General features: G+C 44.0%; 1 protein-coding gene across 1 annotated transcript in view; it reads right to left on the bottom strand.

Annotated features, from left to right (window-relative positions):
• ITGA9 (integrin subunit alpha 9) overlaps positions 1-23,966 on the bottom strand; it is a 720,867-nt gene that overhangs the window by 419,490 nt on the left and 277,411 nt on the right. Inside the window, exon 15 of the mRNA XM_069730329.1 lies at positions 11,593-11,753. Within this exon, the coding sequence (XP_069586430.1) occupies positions 11,593-11,753 (161 nt within the window). The remainder of the gene's footprint in view (positions 1-11,592; positions 11,754-23,966) is intronic.

Genomic DNA, 23,966 nt, shown 5'->3' with positions numbered 1-23,966 from the left:
GAAGAAGAGACTTCGAAACGCGCATAGGGGTGGTAGGTTGGGGTCCTCATTACTATACACTACCAGTAAGTACCGGCTTTAGCACTTACCTTCCAGCTGATATATTTATGGTTATTGTGGCGGCTGCACTACGAGCACTTTAGCACTGGCACTTTAATACTGAATACATATAAGCTGCTATTATAATGAGTATACAGCTGTGGGGTCTGACAACGGTGGCATTTCTTTTTACACACGTGTACAATTTTGATAGTGTGCTACTGTTACCACTCTATGCTTTCTGGGAAGACAAAGTTCCAGTTAGCCTTTTAGATACATATATATTGTAACCAAATACTTTTCAATACAGATTGATTTGTGCTTTTTATATGGGACTATTATATGGGACTATTATAATCTTAAGCGCTGTTATTATTGGTAAAAAACAAGTTTATATTGGATCCCCTTTCCTGCATCGGCATTATTATTCTGTAAAAATGATTTTATACTATGTGTGAATAATAAAAATTGTTGTGGCATAAGATACTCCTTTCTACCGACGTTTTCGCTTTAATTAGCTTGTAGGGTTTCTTTTTTGTATAATATTGTCTATTGAGTTTTTGCCTATACCCAATTCCAAATATAGGGTTTTTCTTGGTGTTTACCACCTAGTGGCTGCAGCGCATGAAAGTAAAAATACAAACAAAAACAAAATGGCACAAAATTCCTGTGGATGAATGTAGCAAACTTTTAGATTGCATCATGCAACACAGTTTAAAGCAACATACAGGTAGTCCTCGACTTAGGACGTTGATCCGTTCTTACGCGGCGTCGTAAACTGAATTTCGACGTTAATCAGACCATACGTTCATACAGTACTGTACCATAATAACAGTACAGTACTGCAAACACTTAGCCTATCCAAACACCTATCCTAACACAGTACCCTACATAATTATCAATAAACATAACATAGTAAAATAGTAACATAGTTAGTAAGGCCGAAAAAAAGACAATTGTCCACCCAGTTCAGCCTATATTCCATCATAATAAATCTACGTCCTTCTACAGAACCTAATAATTGTATGATACAATATTGTTCTGCTCCAGGAAGACATCCAGGCCTCTCTTGAACCCCTCGACAGACTTCGCCATCACCACCTCCTCAGGCAAGCAATTCCAGATTCTCACTGCCCTAACAGTAAAGAATCCTCTTCTATGTTGTTGGAAAAACCTTCTCTCCTCCAGACGCAAAGAATGCCCTCTTGTGCCCGTCACCTTCCTTGGTATAAACAGATCCTCAGCAAGATATTTGTATTGTCCCCTTATATACTTATACTTGGTTATTAGATCGCCCCTCAGTCGTCTTTTTTCTAGACTAAATAATCCTAATTTCGCTAATCTATCTATAGGTACAGTAAAATATTGTGCAGTACAGTACGTTTAATAATGAAATACTGTACTGTACTGTAAGTGCTGTAACAGTAATAAACAGTGTACTCCTTCCTTTTCTTTGATGCACCGGTATCAGATGAGTCTAGCTTACGTTTGGCAGCCATAATGAAGGGTGTTATGGCATGCAGGAGACTCGTTTTCTTCCACCGCTGCACGTAGTTGCACGTAGTTCGACTTACGATGCAAAACCGCGTAAGTCAGAATGAGGCGTCGTATAAAGCGTCGTAACCATGAAACGACGTAACTCGCGACCGTCGTAACCCGAGGACTAACTGTATATTCTACTAGACCTAGTCTACTGGTCAAAGTTCCTTTCTGAGAGCAAAGGCACTTCATGGGTAGCTACAGCGCTATACGTGTAAAATCCATACCTACTTTAATATCTTTAATATCTTTACACCTACTGCACAAGCATCTATCATGGGGGCTTTGCCTTGCAGCATGGGTGCTGTGGGTCACCAAGTTGCACCCCAGCTTGTCCGCGGCCATTTTGCCAGTGGTTGGCACATAGAGCCACAAGTTTTCAGCTAGGAACCTACAGAGGTTTGCCGTGACATGTCAAAGGGCGTCATACAGTCTGATCAGAATGTTAAACCCTTAATCCCATATGACGTACTATCCCGTCGAGGTGACCTGGGACTTAATTCCGAGGGATGGGATAGTACGTAATTATTAGATTATTACAGCTGACATCTGGTACTATGTGCCAAGAGCGGTCACGGACCACTCCTGGCACATTAACCCCCGGACACTGCGACACTGCGATCAAACATGATCGCAGCGTTCCGGCGGTATAGGGAAGCATCGCACAGGGATGTGATTGCGTTGTTCTGAGCGTCTCCTCCCTGCAGGCCCCGGATCCAAAATGGCCACGGGGCTCCTTCCGGGTCCTGCAGGGAGGTGGCTTGCAAGCGCCTGCTAAAAGTACACATATTTAGTACCGCCGCATCCAGGGCTGGCTCCAGGTTTTTGAGGGCCCCGGGCGAAAGAGTCTCAGTGGGCCCCCCCTTTAACACATACCCCGATTCATGATCGCATATAAACACAGCCATGTAGTATATAACACTGCCCACGTAGCATATAGCACAGCCCACGTAGCATATAGCACAGCCCACGTAGCATATAGCAGCGCAGCCCACGTAGCATATAGCAGCGCAGCCCACGTAGCATATAGCAGCGCAGCCCACGTAGCATATAGCAGCGCAGCCCACGTAGTATATAGCAGCGCAGCCCACGTAGTATATAGCAGCGCAGCCCACGTAGTATATAGCAGCGCAGCCCACGTAGTATATAGCAGCGCAGCCCACGTAGTATATAGCAGCGCAGCCCACGTAGTATATAGCAGCGCAGCCCACGTAGTATATAGCAGCGCAGCCCACGTAGTATATAGCAGCGCAGCCCACGTAGTATATAGCAGCGCAGCCCACGTAGTATATAGCAGGCACTGGTAGGACTAGGAGCTTCTCCTGAACCTGCCTCATAACTTCAGCAGCACGGCAGCCAGCCAGGGGCGGAGATCAGAGCAGAGAATGTGCTCTCTCCGCCCACAAACAATGTCACACTGGCTGCCTTCTCTTAACCCCTATGTGTGCCTGCCTGGCTGCACTGACTGAGTGAGAAGATGCTTGTGTCAGAGCTGGCACATAGGGGTTAAGAGAAGGCAGCCAGCAGTGACTTTGTGGGCGGAGAGAGCATGTTATCTCCTGCTCTGCTCTCCCAGCTGTATCTATGACAGCGTGAGTGGGCCCCCCTCTCTCCCCAGGGCCCCGGCATTTGCCCAGGTGCGCCGGGTGCTGACGCCGGCCCTGGCCGCATCCATAATGACCCGACCTAAAAAACTGTCCCACTAGTTAACCCCTCCAGTGAACACCTTAAAAAAAAAAAAGAGGCAAAAAACAACGCTTTATTATCATACCACCGAACAAAAAGTGGAATAACAGGCGATCAAAAAGACGGATATATAAATAAACATGGTACCGCTGAAAACGTTATCTTGTTCCGCAAAAAATGAGCTGCCACACAAACGCAAAAAAATAAAAAAAGCTATAGTCATCAGAATAAAGCGATGCAAAAATAATTATTTTTTTATATAAAAGTTTTTATTGTATCAAAGTGCCAAAACATAAAAAAATGATATAAATGAGGTATCGCTGTAATGGCACTAACCTGAAGAATAAAACTGCTTTATCAATCTTACCAAATATGGAACGGTATAAACGCTTTTACCCCCGCCCCCCTCCAAAAAAAAAAAAAAGAAATGTATTAATTTCTGGTTTTTGGTCATTTTGCCTCACAAAAATCAGAATGAAAGCGATCAAAAAATGTCATGTGCCCGAAAATGGTACCAATACAAATGTCAACTTGGACCAAAATATGGAAAAATTATAGCTCTCAAAATGTGGAGACGCAAAAACTATTTTTTTGCAATATAAAGCATCTTTTAGTGTGTGACAGCTGCCAATCATAAAAATCCGGTAAAAACCCAGCTATAAATAGTAAATCAAACCCCCATTCATCACCCCCTTAGTTAGGGAAAAATAATAAAATTAAAAAAAAGTATTTCCATTCTCCCGTTAGGGTTAGGGTTGGGGCTACAGTTAGGATTGGGGCTAAAGTTAGGGTTAGGGTTGGGGCTAAAGTTAGGGTTAGGGTTGGGGCTAAAGTTAGGGTTAGGGTTTGGATTACAATTACGGTTGGAATTAGGGTTAGGGGTGTGTGTCAAGGTTAGGGGTATGGTTAGGGTTATAGTTAGGATTAGGGTTAGGGGTGTGTTGGAGTTAGGGGTGTGGTTAGGGTTGGGATAAGGGTTAGGGGTGTGTTGGGGTTAGAGGAGTGTTGGGGTTAGGAGTTTGGTTAGGGTTGGGATTAGGGTTATGGGTGTGTTCGGGTTAGGGGTATGGTTAGGGTTATGGATAGGGTTGGGATAAAGGTTAGGGGTGTGTTCGGGTTAGGGTTGGAGTTAGAATTGAGGGGTTTCCACTATTTAGGCACATCAGGGGCTCTCCAAACGCGACATGGCGTCCGATCTCAATTCCAGCCAATTCTGCGTTGAAAAAGTAAAACAGTGCTCCTTCCCTTCCGAGCTCTCCCGTGCCCCCAAACAGGGGTTTACCCCAACATATGGGGTATCAGCGTACTCAGGACAAATTGGACAACAACTTTTGGGGTCCAATTTCTCTTGGTACCCTTGGGAAAATGAAAAATTGGGGGCTAAAATATCATTTTTTTGGGGGGGAAATGATTTTTTATTTTCACGGCTCTGTGTTATAAACAGTAGTGAAACACTTGGGGGTTCAAAGTTCTCACAAAACATCTAGATAAGTTCCTTGGGGAGTCTACTTTTCCAATATGGGGTTACTTGTGGGGGGGTTTCTACTGTTTAGGTACATAAAGGGGTACATTGGTCTGCAAGTGCAACGTGAGGCCTGCAGATCAATCCATCTAAATCTGCATTCCAAATGGCGCTCCTTCCCTTCCGAGCTCTGCCATGTGCCCAAACAGTGGCTCCCCCCATATATAGGGTATCAGCGTACTTAGGAAAGATTGGACAACAACTTTTGCGGTCTAATTTCTCCTGTTACCCTTGGGGAAAGTACAAAACTGGGGGCTAAAAAATATTTTTTGTGGAATAAAAAAGAACTTTTATTTTCACGGCTCTGCGTAATAAACTGTAGTGAAGCACTTGGGGGTTCTAAGTTCTCACAACACATCTAGATAAGTTCCTTAAGGGGTCTACTTTCCAAAATGGTGTCACTTGTGGGGGGTTTCAATGTTTAGGCGCATCAGAGGCTCTCCAAACACGATATGGCGTCCTACCTCAACTCCAGTCAATTTTGCATTGAAAAGTCAAGCGGCGTTCCTTCCCTTCCGAGCTCTGCCATGCGCCCAAACAGTGGTTTACCCCCACATTTGTAGTATCAGCGTACTCAAGACAAATTGTACAACAACTTTTGGGGTCCAATTTATCCTGTTACCCTTGGTAAAATAAAACAAATTGGAGCTGAATTAAATTTTTTTGTGAAAAAAAGTTAAATGTTCATTTTTTTAAAACATTCCAAAAATTCCTGTGAAACACCTGAAAGATTAATAAACTTCTTGAATGTGGTTTTGAGCACCTTGAGGGGTGCAGGTTTTAGAATGGTGTCACACTTGGGTATTTTCTATCATATGGACCCCTCAAAATGACTTCAAATGTGATGTGGTCCCTAAAAAAAATGGTGTTGTAAAAATGAGAAATTGCTGGTCAACTTTTAACCCTTATAACTCCCTAACTAAAAAAAGTTTTTGTTCCAAAATTGTGCTGATGTAAAGTAGACATGTGGGAAATGTTACCTATTAAGTATTTTGTGTGACATATTTCTGTGATTTAAGGGCATAAAAATTCAAAGTTGGACAATTGCGAAATTTTCAAAATTTTTGCCAAATTTCAATTTTTTTTCCACAAATAAACGCAGGTAATATCAAAGAAATTTTACCACTATCATAAAGTACAATATGTCACGAGAAAATATTGTCAGAATCATCAGGATCCGCTGAAGCGTTCCTGAATTATAACCTCATAAAGGGACAATGGTCAGAATTGTAAAAATTGGCCGTCAATGTGCAAACCACCCTTGGGTTTAAAGGGGTTAAACTAAGAATCTCATGTTCAGTTTTGTAAATATTTGCCTAGTGGGCCTCTCTGACCTTTCCCGGGGCCTGCACACTGCAGTACTTTACTCTGCCATCAACAGGACAGAGAAGTACGCCTGCGCAGGAGCGCTGATGCGGGGAGCCATGAAGAAGCAGGAGGGCATCGTCGCAAGAAGAGAGAAGACCCAGACCTGCGACATCCATCGGACCGGACCGCACAGGACCGCCCTCCCGGGTAAGTATAATATAACTTATTTTTCTTCACTTGCAGGTCGGACCGGGCGCTTATTCTATAGCATTATAGAATGCTGTAGATAAGCCCTGAAATTCAGTAGCTGCATCTTATAGTGGCAAGATCTGTTGACAGGTTCCCATTAATGTATGATTTTTGGATGTGCGGTCCACGTCTTTTAGGGATAATAGCAGCATTAAAACCAAATAAAACAGTACACATATTAAGGCAAGTGACAATGCCTTTAAAAAGTAAAGATATTGTATAATACACATGGGAAAAAGACTACTATTCCCATGTCTCTCCTACCATTCTCTAACTATATAGACTGTAGGTAAAAAAGAACCGAGTTTGTTACAATACAGATCACTATATTCTTACCAAGGATTAACAGTAATGAATGGATGAATCACATTGGTGTATAAGGCTACTTTCACACTGGCGTTTTTTGCAATACGTCGCAATGCGTCGTTTATGGCAAAAAACGCATCCTGCAAAGTTGTTTGCAGGATGCATTTTTGCCCCATAGACTAACATTAGCGACGCATTGCGACGCATTGCCACACATAGCAACCGTCGTGCGACGGTTGCGCCGTTTTGTGGCGGACCGCCGGGAGCAAAAAACGTTACATGTAACGTTTTTTGCTGCTAACGGACAGCTTTTTTCCGACCGCGCATGCGCGGCCGGAACTCCGCCCCCACCTCCCCGCACCTCACAATGGGGCAGCGGATGCGCCGGAGAAATGCATCCGCTGCACCCATTGTGCGGCGCATCAAACGCTAGCGTCGGAATCTCGGCCCGACGCATTGCGACGGGCAGATTCCGACGCTAGTGTGAAAGTAGCCTAACTGAGATTACAGAAGGATAGTGCTGCTATTTTAACAGTAGCATACGTTACCATTAGTTTATCTAAAAGATCATTTATTATTTATCTACTGACCATTATAAAACCAGTTAAGCACAAGGGTGTCTTTACTTGAGATCTTGGATGTGTGAGATTATGTGTCTTTGTGCAATGCTTAACATCTATAACTTAGCTATGACTATAAAATATAATATATGGCGTACTAAGAGGTGATAAATAAAAGTAGCCATGCATTACAGCAACCGCACATTAAGATTTGCATATTTCCTCTGAGACATACGTTTTTGTATGTGGTCTTGAAGCCAAATCTATCAAATCTCTCGATGTCCTCACTTAATCACACACATGTTCTTCAAACATTTTTTGCCATGAGAATTCCAGCAGAGATCACTGGCTGATGCCCTCCAGTAAAACCACAGAAATAACTATCACGTTTGGCTTATTTAGTGGTTTCTACATTTATGCCTGCTGGGGAATTGAGGGCAGAGGTGTGGGCTGTGGTTTGTCTGTCCAAGTCACAGCGTTAGAGGAAGCTTAGTGGTTCTCACTTTAAAAGAAAGTTAAAATGAAAATAAAACACAATTCTGTACCAAATACTTTCTTGATCCTCATCTGGAATGCTGATGCCTCTTCTCTCAACAGAAGGCTTTCCCATATGCATTAGCCTAAAGACAAGGGCCAAGTACACTGGCATCCTTTCATATTGGTTTTTAATTTAAAAAAGGGGCCACAACAGATGCCAGAACTCTATACTAGAAGGCCACTTCTTTTGAAGAATCTGCACTGACCCTTTTTTTTTTATTAATTTCGTAACTTGAAGTCTCATTTACATAGAAAATCAGTTATACAATGCAGCTAAAAATAACGAAACAAAGCAGTACGGGACTAGATATTACTTTCATACTACCGGGATATCAAATTATCATAGGTATACCAGCCTGGAAAATAATTAAATGAGATAATTCCCTCCTTTTAAAGCTCACAGTCAGTACTGCTTCCTCGTTTACTGGGAGGCATCAACACTGCAGCTAATCAACAGCCGCTGATCAGCTGCAGCCTTCTGCCAGCTTCCTCCACTCCAATGGAATGTGATGGCTGCAGCCGATCAATGGCTGCTGATGACATGCAGCAATCACATGACACCCACCACTAAGTACTGATGTCAAGAGACTGGCGGGGGGGCACAGTACCAAGCGCAGGTCCGGTAGGTGAGTATAACCTTTTATTCATTACTCCACCGGTTCCCATAAACATTAGAAGGATTCTCCACTACTCCACTACCTTCTTTCAGATAGTCAGCTAGATAAAAAAAACACCAATATACCCTCACCACTTGGACTGGTGGCGTTTCAGTGATGTTAGTGTTGTGTTTCTCAGGGATCATGTGACATTCTTATGTCACGAGAACACTGCAGCCAATTAGACGCTGCATCCTTCATAGTTCTGTCAGATGGAACAGTTCCCTGGATGTAGCGATCACGCAATATAAAAATGTCATGTGACCACCAGGAGCCACAGCGCCGACATCGCTGAGACGGTGGCAATATGGTGTGATGACATATTTTTATTTTATCTGGAGGACTAAGCATTCGTTACTAGGTGGTCCAGTGCTAGACCACCCTTTAACTTATAAAGTAGGGAAGAACACGACTGACATAGTGGGGCTCATTAGTGTAGCTGGTGGCAGGTGATGGTAGAGCACCCTTGGCGCAATGCTGTGTAATATATGGGTGCTATAGCAATAGGATGTAATATAGGATTGTCTCCTGGCTTCTGTTACAATTTTGTTTTCACAAATGTTCAATATTTTTACATGAGAAGGGTCTGAACTAAGAATGCTAGAAATGTTCTATTAATCGCGGTCGGTTGTCCGCTGCTCTTTTCCATTCTCTGTTCTATATTCTACAGGAAATGCTGTGACCGCGATGAAAAGAAAACCAAATCATATTTATTCCTGAAGCCATCTAAACAGAACTGACCTGTCTGACATATTGCCTGACTTCATACTGTACAAGCCACGGCTGGTAGGACTTGATTAAATGAGTCTCCGGCTCATACCCGGCTGATTGCACTCAATTAGGCTCCCGCAAGTGGATTTGTCCTCAGCGTTACCTCATATCCTAATCAATAATGTACGGAAACTATAAGCCCTCAAAGTGCTGTTGTCTGTCTGACAGCTTCAATTATATATGATTTCTTCATAATCCTTTGCAGTCGGAGCAGAACATTGATATTTGTCCCACTATCGTGTGGCACGAGGGGCGGTAATATACAGGACAATGGTTCCTCCCTTTTGTGCCATACAATCAGATTCACTTTTATACAACTGTAAGGTACTCATATAGTGGTTGGTATCTTATTTTATTGGACAAAATAGTAGGGTGCATTAGTCAGAACAATTGTCCATCTTTGAAAACATTGTATGTTATTGGAATGCATGTAATAGGGGCAAACAAATCATTTTTGCAATTGGGCTTTATTAATAATTTTGCACCATTAAGCATTTCTAGGCTCTTTGTTTTCAACTCTGATTTGATCTGTGAGGATCTCAGAAAAAGAGACATAAAAAAGGTACAAACTCCCCATCAGACCAGCATAGTGGACGGACTGACGGACTCTCAGTTAACTCATTCTGCAGTCAGCAATAGGCAATGCAACACTAATGCCATAGAAGGCAAACAGTGCAACATTTTGTTTTATTAAAAACAAAAATGATTTTTCATGTCAGATTTGGCCAGCCCGCCAAAATGGGTGTATCTGGGGATGGAAGTCGTGTGGCTATGCCTACCTGTCAAATTCATTACTGACCACGTTCTTTACGCCAGAAATGTAACACCAGTGCCTGGTAGCATTCCTGGTGAGGCGACCACCACAGAAAATATGCCCTGAACTCATTAGTTGAAGCGTGCTTCTTAATGAATTTGGCGCATTGTACTCCAGCGAATCCTTCATTAAGAATGATGTGCGTAACGCCAGTCAAAATGAATATGCCCCATAGTTCACAGACTCAAATAAGATCAGTGATGCCCTGCTCCCAACAGCTTACATTTTACACAGACACAAAGGGTAAGAAGTGCGAGGTATATAATAAATAGGGGTACTCATGTAAAGCTGCTAACATATTCACATTAAGGGTTCAAAGATGGTAGAAACAAACCCTATATTATGGCGCTGCCTCCCCGGCCTTACTGTACCGTAACCTGAGCCTGTGCCGCACTACATTGTATGAGCCGTCCATATTAGTTATGGAGGGGGACATTTTCACTTACAGTTCCTTAGAAAAGAAGTGTGGGGAATAGTTTTGGTATTACACAAAACAGGACTGAGGAACGCAGAGTGAGCACCCTAGTAAATTCTGCAACATTCCCCTATACTACGGGTGGATTATATCACTGGTCTTAGCTTTGCGACATATAAACACAATGTTATTGCATATTTGCTATTCAATGTGATGAAACTTCCTCGCCCTCTGCTTTCTGGCCATTATTATAGGACATGAGTAGACAGCCAGAACAGAAAAGACTGTCAGGGACAGAAAGGAAGCAAGTTATTATGTATGAGGAGCTTTAGACTTTGATTTGTTATTTTTTCCTCCTTAAAGGGAGTCTTTCTCCTTAAAAATATCTGTATTAAACTAGCTGTATAGTGATATATGGGACGCAGCCCCTATATTCATCATACTAGCACTGTACATCTACTAAAATTAGTAGAACAGTACCTGAGAAAATGACTTGCAACTTTCATTTGCAACTGAAAAGACTCCTATTCACTCATAGGACCAGAGGTCAAGCACCATTACACCCACTCAATTAGGATTTTGGGGGCTTACCCGCTTTTGGTTGACGGCACTCACTTGCCCAAAGTCAGCAGTGCCTGACCTCAGCCCACCTGTCTGCACACAGGTTCAATGGGCTGGCGCATTCTTCTCCTTGGCGCCTTTCTGAAGCAAGTCACATGCTTCACTTCTGAGCTCATCAGTGTAGCGAGCGGAGGCCGGAGAGGAGCCAGGGTCTACAACGCGCTATCCCACCCTGTGTGTACGCGAGCACTGGCACCGCGTACACGTGGCCGGACTCAGGCAGTGTCAGTGCACACATGTGGGCTGAGTTTACGCAGCACTCACTCTGGGCAAAGAAGTGCCGTCAATCAGGAGCAGGGGACAGGCTAATTGAGGGGGCATGATGGTTCACTGAGCCCTTGGCCATGCAAGGGTGAATCAAAGCCCTCCATTTATATTTGAATTAAAAGTAATTTTCCCAAGTACTGTACTATCACTATCCATGGTACAGCGCACATGACGCACATGCTTCTTATTCTGACCCATCACAACAGTACACAGTGCAACTGGCCTAATAGGTAGTTAGCACATATGAGATGATGCCCAATAAAAAGCCAACATGTAGACTGGTCTGTGTAGCAATGACATACCTTCACATGTGCTAGATACTGGTCACACTTCTCCTTCATGTGGGTGAGCTGGAGCTTATCACTGACATGAGCCACAGTCTCGCCAGAGGAGACAAAAAACACCCTGGGCTGATGGCCACTTTCTCTTTTCACGATATCAGCAGTTAAATTGTACGTCAACTCTGCAAGACAAGGTGAGAATTTCTGAGTTTTTACAAATCCATTATGATGCTTGTAACCTGCAACACTAAAAAAAAAAATCTAAGTTAGCTGCATCAATGTCTTAATGCCAAAAATGGCAAAGATTATAAAAAATGAGTGGTATTAAGCTGAAGGCCATGGACAGTCAGACAGTCAGTCTTGACAGATATACTACAATTTGCACCAGAAATCTGCGTAAATTATAGAGGAAATCTTCAGTGGGTGGTCCTACTCCCTGTATAACTGTAAGCGGATACAGAGATACCTGTCGATCACTAAGTAGGACCGCCCACTGGACTCCTGAGCACAGATAGAGCAGAGATTTTGATTAAGAAACTACCGTACAAGTAAAACTGAATCTTTTCGCACAATCATTAAATATATTTAGCTCCTTCTGCTCAATAACATATTCCCCTCAGAGTGTAAAACACTTTGTATGTACAATGACAGGTTTTTATTAAATCACAAAAATGAAAATGCTCTTAGTTGTTTTTTTTTACATTCCATCAAAAAAATATAATTATAATATAACAAATACACTGCAAAAACAAACCTTGCGGCAGCAGCACAGAGATTAACTAGATGGTTAATCAATAAAAGTGCTTTTAAAGTTCACAGTCAGGCTATCTAATGTAAGCCTCCAAGATAAACAGTTCATAAACTCTGACTTGTGGACAAAATATTTACACTGAAAGCGAACCCTTCCTGGTAACATGAGTATACTCAAAAACAGAAATATTCGCTATTTAGATAACTAAATGACAAAGGAGAAAACTGTAGATATAATGCATCCACCCACGCATTGTGCTAAGTAAGCGAGGAAGAAGAATGACAACCACACAAATATTATTTTACCTGGATAAACATTCAAACAAAAAAGTTATGGTTTACAGAAAAGACTAAATGTAACATTATTATTAGTCAAAAGTTTTCATTTACAAAAATACAAATAATGGAGTGGCATAATATAGTGTGGATATCAAACGTCTACACACCCCTGTTACAATGCAAGGTTTTAGTCATGCAAAAATATCATACCAAGAAGGATCATTTCAGAACCTTTTGCACCTTTATTGTTACCCCAAATCTGAACAAATCCATTAAGAAACAAACTGAAATCAGTTTGATGGGGAACTTATAAATAATAAAATTAAATTAATATGATTGCATAAGTGTCTTATAATTTTGGATGTGACCGTGTTCCAAATTAGCCAATCACATTTAAACTCTTGATTGATAGTAGTTCGTACACGGCTGCTGCCATCGCGTTCATTGATTTTTATTAACCTCATTTAAGGTTTCTCTGTTCTAGTAGGGTTTTCCTGACATTTTATTAGTTACATTTTACAACAAAAGCCAAGGCCCGTGTGGCACCCCTAGGGGTATTTGCCACAAAAATAGTTACTGACAGTAAATGCAAATACTAAAATAGCAAGACTGCACTACCACCTCCGGCCAGAGCTCCAGAGACTCCCCTTGATCCATTCTGGTCTGAGAGAAGAACTGGCAGTTGGGCTAAGGAGCTGATAGTGAGAGGTCATACAGTTGAATCTCTAACAGCCCTGTGACTGTTACCAGGCCTAAATCACCGGCCTGAGGAGAAGAGGGATAGAGAAAAAGGACATTGTGAGAACCGGGTAGCATTAATCACTACCCAGAACAGGCGCAAAGACGGATACCGGATCCGTGGCTGTATTCATTACATATAATACAGCAACCGGAAAAACGTGAGGTGATATCAGCTTCACTAGGGTCGGACGCAGCAACAGACACAGAGTTCAGCGGTACTCCTGGAGGGGGTAAGCCGATAAAAGGACTCGGGTTGCCCGTCGAACCAGGACCCGGAGGGGACAGATTGGGCCGGCAGCCAGTTCACATACAGCAGCAGGGCCACACAGATATTGCGTACAATAAGAGGCGAAGACCCCGGCAGGGTCAAAGTAACTCAGAGTTCCCATACAGACTCCGGTGACAGGACTGGTTGTAAATCCTTTTTTGTTAAAGTAAACTGGTTAAACATTTCAGTGCCTCAGTCTTTCATTTGGACAATAGCCATCTATCCAGGATTGGGATCATCACCGCTGGGAGAACCTGCTGCTGATCAAGTAAGTGCCTGTTCCCTCACGATACCCTTTACACTGTGCATTGCCTGAGGCCACAGCACCGGGTCAAGCCACCCGTGACACCCCCCTCAAGAGACAGACCCCATTGGTCCGATGCTGGGTACCCCGGTCTCTTGGGCGTCACAATTGGCGTCACAAACAGGATCTAGCCAGCCCGTATACCGGGTATTGTGTGCCGTGATTGGAGCCCAAAACTGTGAAAACTTGGATGAAAAATCTTGAAAATTGACTTTATTAAAGAAAAATCCATTCTCCATTGAAAACTATTGAAAGTGACTTTTCCCCATTGGTTATAATGGAGTAAAGATGGCCGCCATCCCCTGAGGTAATCACTTCATAACCGTTAGGCACGAGACTGTTAATTGAGCTACGCCATCACCTGAGCCCCAGTCTAACTGAAAAACTTCAGAATCCGCCATTACAGAGCGCGGTGGGTGGGAGCAGCAGGGGGCGTGTCATTGTGGGCGGCACCAAGCTGAGCGCTCTGACATCAGAGCAAGGGGAAAATCGATCCTGCTGCACAGCGGAACGAATCTACACTATCCCGACGGAAGCGGAGGACCGGAAGGGTCCGGATTAACTAAGGGGGCACAGTATGTCGCAGCACGGAGACGCCGCAGCACCCGGCGACGCTAATGCAGCTGAAAGACAGAGTGTCGATAGAGAGTCCGGTAGCGCAGCGGTGCAAGGAGTGGCGCCCATCATGCCGGTGCTGATGCCATATACCCCGGGTGGCCCATGGCTTCCAATGTATGAAGGTGAGCCTAATACCCTTGACGATTTCAGAGAAAAGATGCTGGCCCATTTTGACATGTTCCCTGTGGGTGAAGTTCAGCGTGTTAGTCTCCTGATGATGCAGTTAAGTGGCCATGCTAAGCGAGAAGTCACAGCATGGGCAGCTGATCTAAAAGGCACTGTTGAACGCATATTTGCTGGATTAAAAGCTACATTTGAAACCACTGCCAGCAGCAAAGCTAAAGTACGATTCTTTAATTGCAAACAAAAAGTTAATGAGGGCGTGAGAGACTTTGCCTTAAACCTGCAGGAAGCCCTTAAATCACTTACACTGGCTGAACCCATTTTTAACACCGGAGCGGATAAACTGCTAAGAGATCAATTTATTGAGGGACTCTACACCCCTTCTCACCGGGGGCATGTGAGCATGCTTGTTTTTAAGAACCCTGAATTGACATTTGCCCAATTAAAGGAGAGCGTTATACGTCTCCAGCTGGCAGAGGCACCTCGGGATCAGGATCCTGCGCAACTCATGGCAGAGGCTCCTCAACAACATGGAGTACCAGTGACATCAGCTATGTCCGGGGCCATTGCTAAGCCCCTGGGGCCCAGTACTAATGAGGCTCTTCAACAAAAGCTTGACTCTTTAACTGATGTTGTTGCTTCAATGGCTAAAACCATGCAGGAGATGAGAGGACCCAAGATGGAGTTGTCAAACCGTAGAGAAGGTGTTCCATGGATGAGACCCCGGAGATACCCGACATGGAGAGGACGACCCCGCGACCGCTACCAACCGGATGGACAGCCCATTTGCCGCCGTTGCCAGCAGCCAGGCCACTTTGCACGAGATTGTGATTTAAACGGGAATCCCCTGGGAATGCGGGCCGCTTCGCAGGAATGAACTTTCAAGGCCCAACACCCTGGCACGACAGGTACATCGGAGGACGACCCATTATCCCTATCGTGCTGGACGGAATGCCCCTCAACGCTTTGCTGGACACAGGTTCCCAGATTTCATCTATACCGTATATCCTTTATAAGAGGTACTGGGCTGATGCAGATATTGATAAAGGGCCCTCTGATGTTGAACTAGATATATGGGCCAGTAATGGTAAGTTAGTACCGAAACTAGGATTCAGGGAGATGACCATAAAGATTGGTAAAGTAGAATTGAAGAAACAGGGTATAATTGTTGTTGATGTTGACCGGCGGAACTGTGAACCAACTGTATTGATAGGAATGAATGTGTTAGAGAACTGCTTTTCCGAAGTCATTTCTGTCTTACAGCAAATTGCTGAAACTGCCCAATCCTGCCAGCAGAGAGTTCTCCGGAGGGAAATAAAAGTATTGATGTTAAGGCAACAGGTAGAAGTTGCAGGTGGAGAAATCGGCAGTGTGAGGGTAAGTGATCCAACATCTATTGTAATCCCACCAAAAACAGAAATGCTGGTATGGTGTAGAGCAGCCATTGGTACTAAGGGACGAGATTATCAAGCCTTAATAGAACCAGTGTACACCGACAGCAGGCCCACTATACTCACAGCACGAGGGATAGTCGAGGTACACCGGGGATGAGTGCCGGTACGACTTTTGAACTGTGGAGAGGAAGAGGTCACTTTGCCAAGGTATGCTACAATGGCAAAGCTATATACTGTTGACAACAATGCCATCACAACCATTGAGCCCTTAGAACCAACCTGTCAGGTGGAAGGCAATGGCTCAGATGGAGAAATGGAGGATTGGTGCCAACAGCTACACGTGGGCATAAATTCAACACCTACCCATCAAAAACAAGGGGTGTATAGGCTAGTGACGGAATATGAACAAGTCTTCAGTAAACACCCATTGGACTTCGGACGGATAGAAGGGGTAGAACACACAATCCCCACCAGTGACCATCCCCCAATAAAAGAAAGATATAGACCCATACCGCCCGCTCACTATCAATGTGCAAAAGATATGCTGAGGGAGATGAAACAGGCCGGGGTAATAAGAGACAGCTGTAGCCCCTGGGCGGCCCCTCTAGTGATTGTCAAAAAAAAGGACGGAACCATGAGAATGTGCATAGACTACCGGAAGATTAATAACATCACCCATAAAGACGCCTACCCCTTGCCTAGGATAGAAGAGTCCTTAACTGCTTTGAAATCTGCTAATTATTTTTCCACCTTAGACTTAACAAGCGGGTATTGGCAAGTCCCTGTGGCTGAGCGAGATAAGGAAAAGACGGCATTCACCACACCAATGGGTCTATGTGAATTTAATCGCATGCCGTTCGGACTCTGCAACGCATCCCGTACCTTCCAGCAGCTGATGGAATGCTGCCTCGGACACAAGAACTTCGAGACCGTCCTCCTGTACCTAGATGATGTGATCGTCTACTCAAAGACTTACGAACAACACTTAATAGACCTGGCAGAAGTGTTCGAAGCCTTATCCAGGTATGGCATGAAAGTCAAGCCATCCAAATGTCACCTTCTCAAGCCAAAGGTACAGTACCTGGGACACATCGTGAGTTCGGAGGGAGTAGCACCAGATCCCGAGAAAATAAGCGCCATAAGGGATTGGCCAAGACCTACCAGTGCAAAAGAAGTGAGACAATTCCTGGGATTGGTGGGTTACTATCGCAGATTTATAAAAGGATTTACCAAGTTGGCAGCACCCTTGCAAGACACCTTGGTAGGGCAGACGAAGAAACCTTCAAACCGAAACCCTCCTTTTCAGTGGAACGACGAAAGGGAAGACTCCTTTGAACAACTAAAGAAGGCACTAACCGGAGAAGAGGTTCTGGCATACCCAGATTACCATCAACCTTTCATCCTCTACACCGATGCCAGTAATGTGGGACTAGGAGCGGTGCTGTCACAAAAGCAAGAAGGTCGGGAGAAAGTCATCGCCTTTGCAAGTAGAAAGCTCCGGCCTACTGAAAGAAATTCAGAAAATTACAGCTCCTTCAAATTGGAACTACTGGCAGTAGTTTGGGCTGTGACTGAACGTTTCAAACACTATCTGGCCGCTGCAGAATTTATTGTCTATACTGACAACAATCCGTTGACCCACCTGGACACAGCCAAATTAGGTGCGTTAGAACAGCGATGGATAGCCCGGTTATCTAATTACAACTTCAAGATCAAGTATCGAGCAGGTCGCAAGAATGGAAATGCCGATGCCCTATCCCGGATGCCACACTTGAGAGATGTAGAAGAAGAAATGGGGGAGCTTGAAGAAATTGAACTACCAGCCTTCCATCATCCCAAGGCAAAACATCATCAGTCAAGTACCTATCAGAAACAACAAGAGGTGAATTTAAATCCGTTAGCACACCATAGATGGGCTGACACCCAAGACAGCAATCCGGCTGTGAAGTTGGTGAAGGAACTGTTAACTGAGCAAAGTGCATATCCCGATGAGGATGCCCCAGAAGAGACGCATCAACTCTGGAAAGAGAGAGGCAAAATGTTCCTGTATCAAGGGAAGCTCTGTAGAAGGTACACCAATCCGAAAACACATGAATTGGTTTGGCAGATTATCGTGCCTAAACAAGATGTCAAGATGGTCCTCGAAGCTTACCATAATGGTGCTGGTCACTTCGGTTGGAAAAAGTTAGAAGTACTTCTAAGAGAAAGATTTTATTGGGTCGGGATGAGAAAATCAATCGAACAGTGGTGCAGAAATTGTGGCCCGTGCAACCTCAGAAGAAACGATCAAAAGAACCAAAGAGCACCACTGCAGCCCATAATCACCAAACAACCACTTGAACTTGTAGCCATGGACCACGTGAAGTTGACACCAAGCCGGTCTGGCTATGTCTATGCCTTGACCATCGTGGACCATTATTCACGCTTCTTGGTAGTAGTACCCGTAAAAGATCTGACAGCAAAAACAGCAGCCAAAGCGTTCCAAACATACTTTTGTAGACCCCATGGATATCCGGAACAGGTTCTCACCGACCAAGGTACAGCCTTTGAATCAGAGATCTTCAGAGAATTCTGTAATATGTATGGTTGCAAAAAGATCCGGACGACGGCCTATCATCCACAAACAAACGGCTTATGCGAGAAGATGAACCATATTGTAATAGAACTACTAAAGACTTTACCTGAGGCAGAAAGGAATCAATGGCCAGAGAAATTGCCTGACTTGGTGGATCTGTATAATCATGTCCCGGTGAGTTCCACCAATTGCACCCCAGCTTACCTTATGCGTGCAAGACCCGGCCAATTACCAATCGATCTAGAAATGGGAATTCTGAAACCAGACGCAGAAGTCCAAGACTCCAATTGGGATATCATACGGCAAAAGCAGTATCGCCAAGTGCAAGAGAGTGTGGAAAGAAGCCTTCAGCAAACTAGAGAAAGACAAGAGCGAACTTTCAACCAGAATGCTCTAGCGACCCCATTAAGACCAGGTGACCAAGTGCTCAAGAGAAATCGTCGAACCAATAAACTGGACAATCAGTGGGAAGCCGTACCCTACACAGTTTTACCAACAAGAGTGGATAATCCTAAAATGTGTCTCATTAGCAAAAACGGAGGCTTAACATCTGTACTAGTGTCAAGAGACAATCTTAAATTATGTCCGGAAGCATTGAAAGAGCCAGACGTTGTCCAGCCAGAACCAGAAGTTATTCAACCCATACAGGTTCAACCAGTAAAGGAAAAAGAAGAGGAAGTGTATCACACCTGTATAGGAGACTTTCCCAAAACCCTACTAACATACCATGGTGCAGTAGTGGTTCCCATGGTGGCCTTTTACCCAACACCAAACCCAATACCAGAAGTCCCAAGACAGGAAGAGGCTGACCCCGTACTACAGGAGGTTCCAGGCCAGGAAGAACAGATTCCTGGTCAGAGTAATCCCATTCACGGTGGACTTGCCAACTCCATAGTCGTGGAATTATCTTTAGCAGAGCGGGCAGATACTACATCCGCAGTAGACAGTAGTACACCACATGAAGAGACACCGCTATTACGTAGATCACAGCGTAGTACCCAGGGTCAATTACCGGCCAGGTATGCAGATTACCAACTATAAAGCTCATAATGTGAATTGTATATGTGTTATGCCGTATATAGTTAAACAGAAAATGTAGTATAGTCATTGTTATCAGTCTGCAACGTTTAAGCCCAGTGCCTACAGAGACTTGTCTGTATGAACTTCTTGCATATTCTTGAACTTTTTATCAGCCCGGAGGCACTAAATCAAAGCTCCGGAAAGACTGCTTTTTGAACTTTGCTCCTCGCTCTTTTTGAACTTTCTTTAGACTTTATATTGATAACTCCGTTGGAAAAATGGAACTAAATTCCTGGACACAAAGTGCAGTGCCTTTCCTAGTACCTTCAAGGATAGAACTGTATTAATGGACGCTATTTGAAGTGACTTTGTACAGAACTATATTTTTGTTTCCTCGAGTGGTTTTTGTAACTTTTCATTTTTAAGACTCTGTACATATTAATTGGTATTTCAAAATGTTATTGTCCCACAGTCCCGGAGTACTGTTCTTAACTAAGGGGGAATGTGGCACCCCTAGGGGTATTTGCCACAAAAATAGTTACTGACAGTAAATGCAAATACTAAAATAGCAAGACTGCACTACCACCTCCGGCCAGAAGGGGGAGCTCCAGAGACTCCCCTTGATCCATTCTGGTCTGAGAGAAGAACTGGCAGTTGGGCTAAGGAGCTGATAGTGAGAGGTCATACAGTTGAATCTCTAACAGCCCTGTGACTGTTACCAGGCCTAAATCACCGGCCTGAGGAGAAGAGGGATAGAGAAAAAGGACATTGTGAGAACCGGGTAGCATTAATCACTACCCAGAACAGGCGCAAAGACGGATACCGGATCCGTGGCTGTATTCATTACATATAATACAGCAACCGGAAAAACGTGAGGTGATATCAGCTTCACTAGGGTCGGACGCAGCAACAGACACAGAGTTCAGCGGTACTCCTGGAGGGGGTAAGCCGATAAAAGGACTCGGGTTGCCCGTCGAACCAGGACCCGGAGGGGACAGATTGGGCCGGCAGCCAGTTCACATACAGCAGCAGGGCCACACAGATATTGCGTACAATAAGAGGCGAAGACCCCGGCAGGGTCAAAGTAACTCAGAGTTCCCATACAGACTCCGGTGACAGGACTGGTTGTAAATCCTTTTTTGTTAAAGTAAACTGGTTAAACGTTTCAGTGCCTCAGTCTTTCATTTGGACAATAGCCATCTATCCAGGATTGGGATCATCACCGCTGGGAGAACCTGCTGCTGATCAAGTAAGTGCCTGTTCCCTCACGATACCCTTTACACTGTGCATTGCCTGAGGCCACAGCACCGGGTCAAGCCACCCGTGACACCCCCCTCAAGAGACAGACCCCATTGGTCCGGTGCTGGGTACCCCGGTCTCTTGGGCGTCACACCCGTAATCGGCTTCTAACACCGTAAAGGGATCCTATTGTTCAATGTTATTAGTCAAGAGAAAGGTACTAAAAAGTTTCAACAGCATTATATATACCATGAAATGCTGTAAAGACTTTCATGAAGAAGTGTCTGAAATTCAGCATAACAGTGACAATAACTAAAAAAGGACATCCCTGAAAAAAATCATAAAACAAAAAAAAAAATTGGTATGGGAGGCTACAAAGAGGACTACAGCAACATTAAAGGAGCTGCAGGCATTTCTGGGAAGTAATTTTGGATACTGCATGTAGCAACTATCTCCCGTATTCTTCATTTGCCTGACCTGTGGAGTAAAGTGGCAAAACAAATGCCTTTTCTACCTTACGATTTGCCAAAGCCTGCCTCAAGTCTGCCAAGAGTGGGAAAATGTGTTATGATCTGATGAGACCAAGGTTGAACTTTTTGGCCATACTTAGGGTATGTTTCCACGGTCAGGAAACATTCAGGATTTGCTGTGGATTGGATGCTGCGTACATCCACAGCGTCCGATCCGCAATTCCGCAGCGTCCAGATGTTACAGCATAGTAGAGGGGATTTTATGAAATCCCATCTCCACTATGCATGCATCCGGTGGCCCTGCGTAACCGGACATGCGGCGCGTCTTTCCAGACTGCAGCATGTCTATTTATCTTGCGGAAATGCTCCATTTCCACCAGATAAATAACACAGTCTATGAATACGATGCGGTGATTCCGCATGTGTTCAATGAACACATGCAGAATCACCCTGCGTACAACGAGGCGGTGCATTGGGCGGAGTGGGTTATCTGCTGTGTCCAAAGCACAGAGCTTCTGGACCGTGGATACATACCCTTACAAAAGGTCTGTTTGGAGCAAAGCTAACACTGCACAACGCCAAAAAATACCATTATCACAGTGAAGCATTGTGGAGGCAGCATTACGCTTTGGAGCTGTTTTCCAGCAGCTGGAACTTGGCTTTAGTCAGGGTGGAAGGAAATGTGAGCAGTGCCAATTATCCGTCAATTTTGCAACAAAACGTCAAGGCCTGTGCTTAAAAGCTGAACTTGAGGAATTTCACATTTCAACATGACAATTATCCTAAGTATAGACCCAATCAACAAAAACAAAAAATGGCTTTGCCAGAAGAGGATCATGTTTTTGGAATATCCCAGAGAGAGCTCAGACCCGAATCCAGTTGGAATATGTGGGTATACCTGAAGAGAGCGGCACGCAGGAGGTGTCTTCACAATCTGACAGATTTGGAGATGTATTGCAAGGAAGAGTGGGCAAAGATTGTCAATTCTAGATGTGCCAGGCTGATAGATTCCTACCGAAGAAGACTGAATGCTGTCATAAATTCAAAGGGAACTTCAACAAATTATTAGTGGGTGTGCATATTTATGCAACCATATTATTTTCATTTTTATTGTTCATTTTCCACTCAAAAAGATTTCAGTTTATTTTTCAATGGAATTGTGCAGATTAGAAGTGACATTAAAGATGGAAAAAGACCTGAATGATTCTTCTTCGTATGATTTTTTTACTTAAAAACCCTGCCATCTTAACAGAAATGTGTCGAATTTTCATATCCGCTGTAGCTTGTCAATCAATGTTGGAGGTAAGATATTCAATACATTTTAGCTTTAACAGTCTCTAAGGGAGTGCAGAATGTGGATGTCACTTGGTATATACAGTGGGGCAAAAAAGTATTTAGTCAGTCAGCAATAGTGCAAGTTCCACCACTTAAAAAGATGAGAGGCGTCTGTAATTTACATCATAGGTAGGCCTCAACTATGGGAGACAAACTGAGAAAAAAAAATCCAGAAAATCACATTGTCTGTTTTTTTTAACATTTTATTTGCATATTATGGTGGAAAATAAGTATTTGGTCAGAAACAAAATTTCATCTCAATACTTTGTAATATATCCTTTGTTGGCAATGACAGAGGTCAAACGTTTTCTGTAAGTCTTCACAAGGTTGCCACACATTGTTGTTGGTATGTTGGCCCATTCCTCCATGCAGATCTCCTCTAGAGCAGTGTTGTTTTTGGCTTTTCGCTTGGCAACACGGACTTTCAACTCCCTCCAAAGGTTTTCTATAGGGTTGAGATCTGGAGACTGGCTAGGCCACTCCAGGACCTTGAAATGCTTCTTACGAAGCCACTCCTTCGTTGCCCTGGCGGTGTGATTTGGATCATTGTCATGTTGAAAGACCCAGCCACGTTTCATCTTCAATGCCCTTGCTGATGGAAGGAGGTTTGCACTCAAAATCTCACGATACATGGCCCCATTCATTCTTTCATGTGCCTGGATCAGTCGTCCTGGCCCCTTTGCAGAGAAACAGCCCCAAAACATGATGTTTCCACCACCATGCTTTACAGTAGGTATGGTGTTTGATGGATGCAACTCAGTATTCTTTTTCCTCCAAACACGACAAGTTGTGTTTCTACCAAACAATTCCCGTTTGGTTTCATCAGACCATAGGACATTCTCCCAAAACTCCTCTGGATCATCCAAATGCTCTCTAGCAAACTTCAGAAGGGCCCGGACATGTACTGGCTTAAGCAGTGGGACACGTCTGGCACTGCAGGATCTGAGTCCATGGTGGCGTAGTGTGTTACTTATGGTAGGCCTTGTTACATTGGTCCCAGCTCTCTGCAGTTCATTCACTAGGTCCCCCCGCGTGGTTCTGGGATTTTTGCTCACCGTTCTTGTGATCATTCTGACCCCACGGGGTGGGATTTTGCGTGGAGCCCCAGATCGAGGGAGATTATCAGTGGTCTTGTATGTCTTCCATTTTCTAATTATTGCTCCCACTGTTGATTTCTTCACTCCAAGCTGGTTGGCTATTGCAGATTCAGTCTTCCCAGCCTGGTGCAGGGCTACAATTTTGTTTCTGGTGTCCTTTGACAGCTCTTTGGTCTTCACCA

This window comes from Ranitomeya imitator, chromosome 6, assembly GCF_032444005.1.
Source record: "Ranitomeya imitator isolate aRanImi1 chromosome 6, aRanImi1.pri, whole genome shotgun sequence".
NCBI lineage: Eukaryota > Metazoa > Chordata > Amphibia > Anura > Dendrobatidae > Ranitomeya > Ranitomeya imitator.
This window is presented reverse-complemented; position numbering and strand designations above follow the sequence as displayed.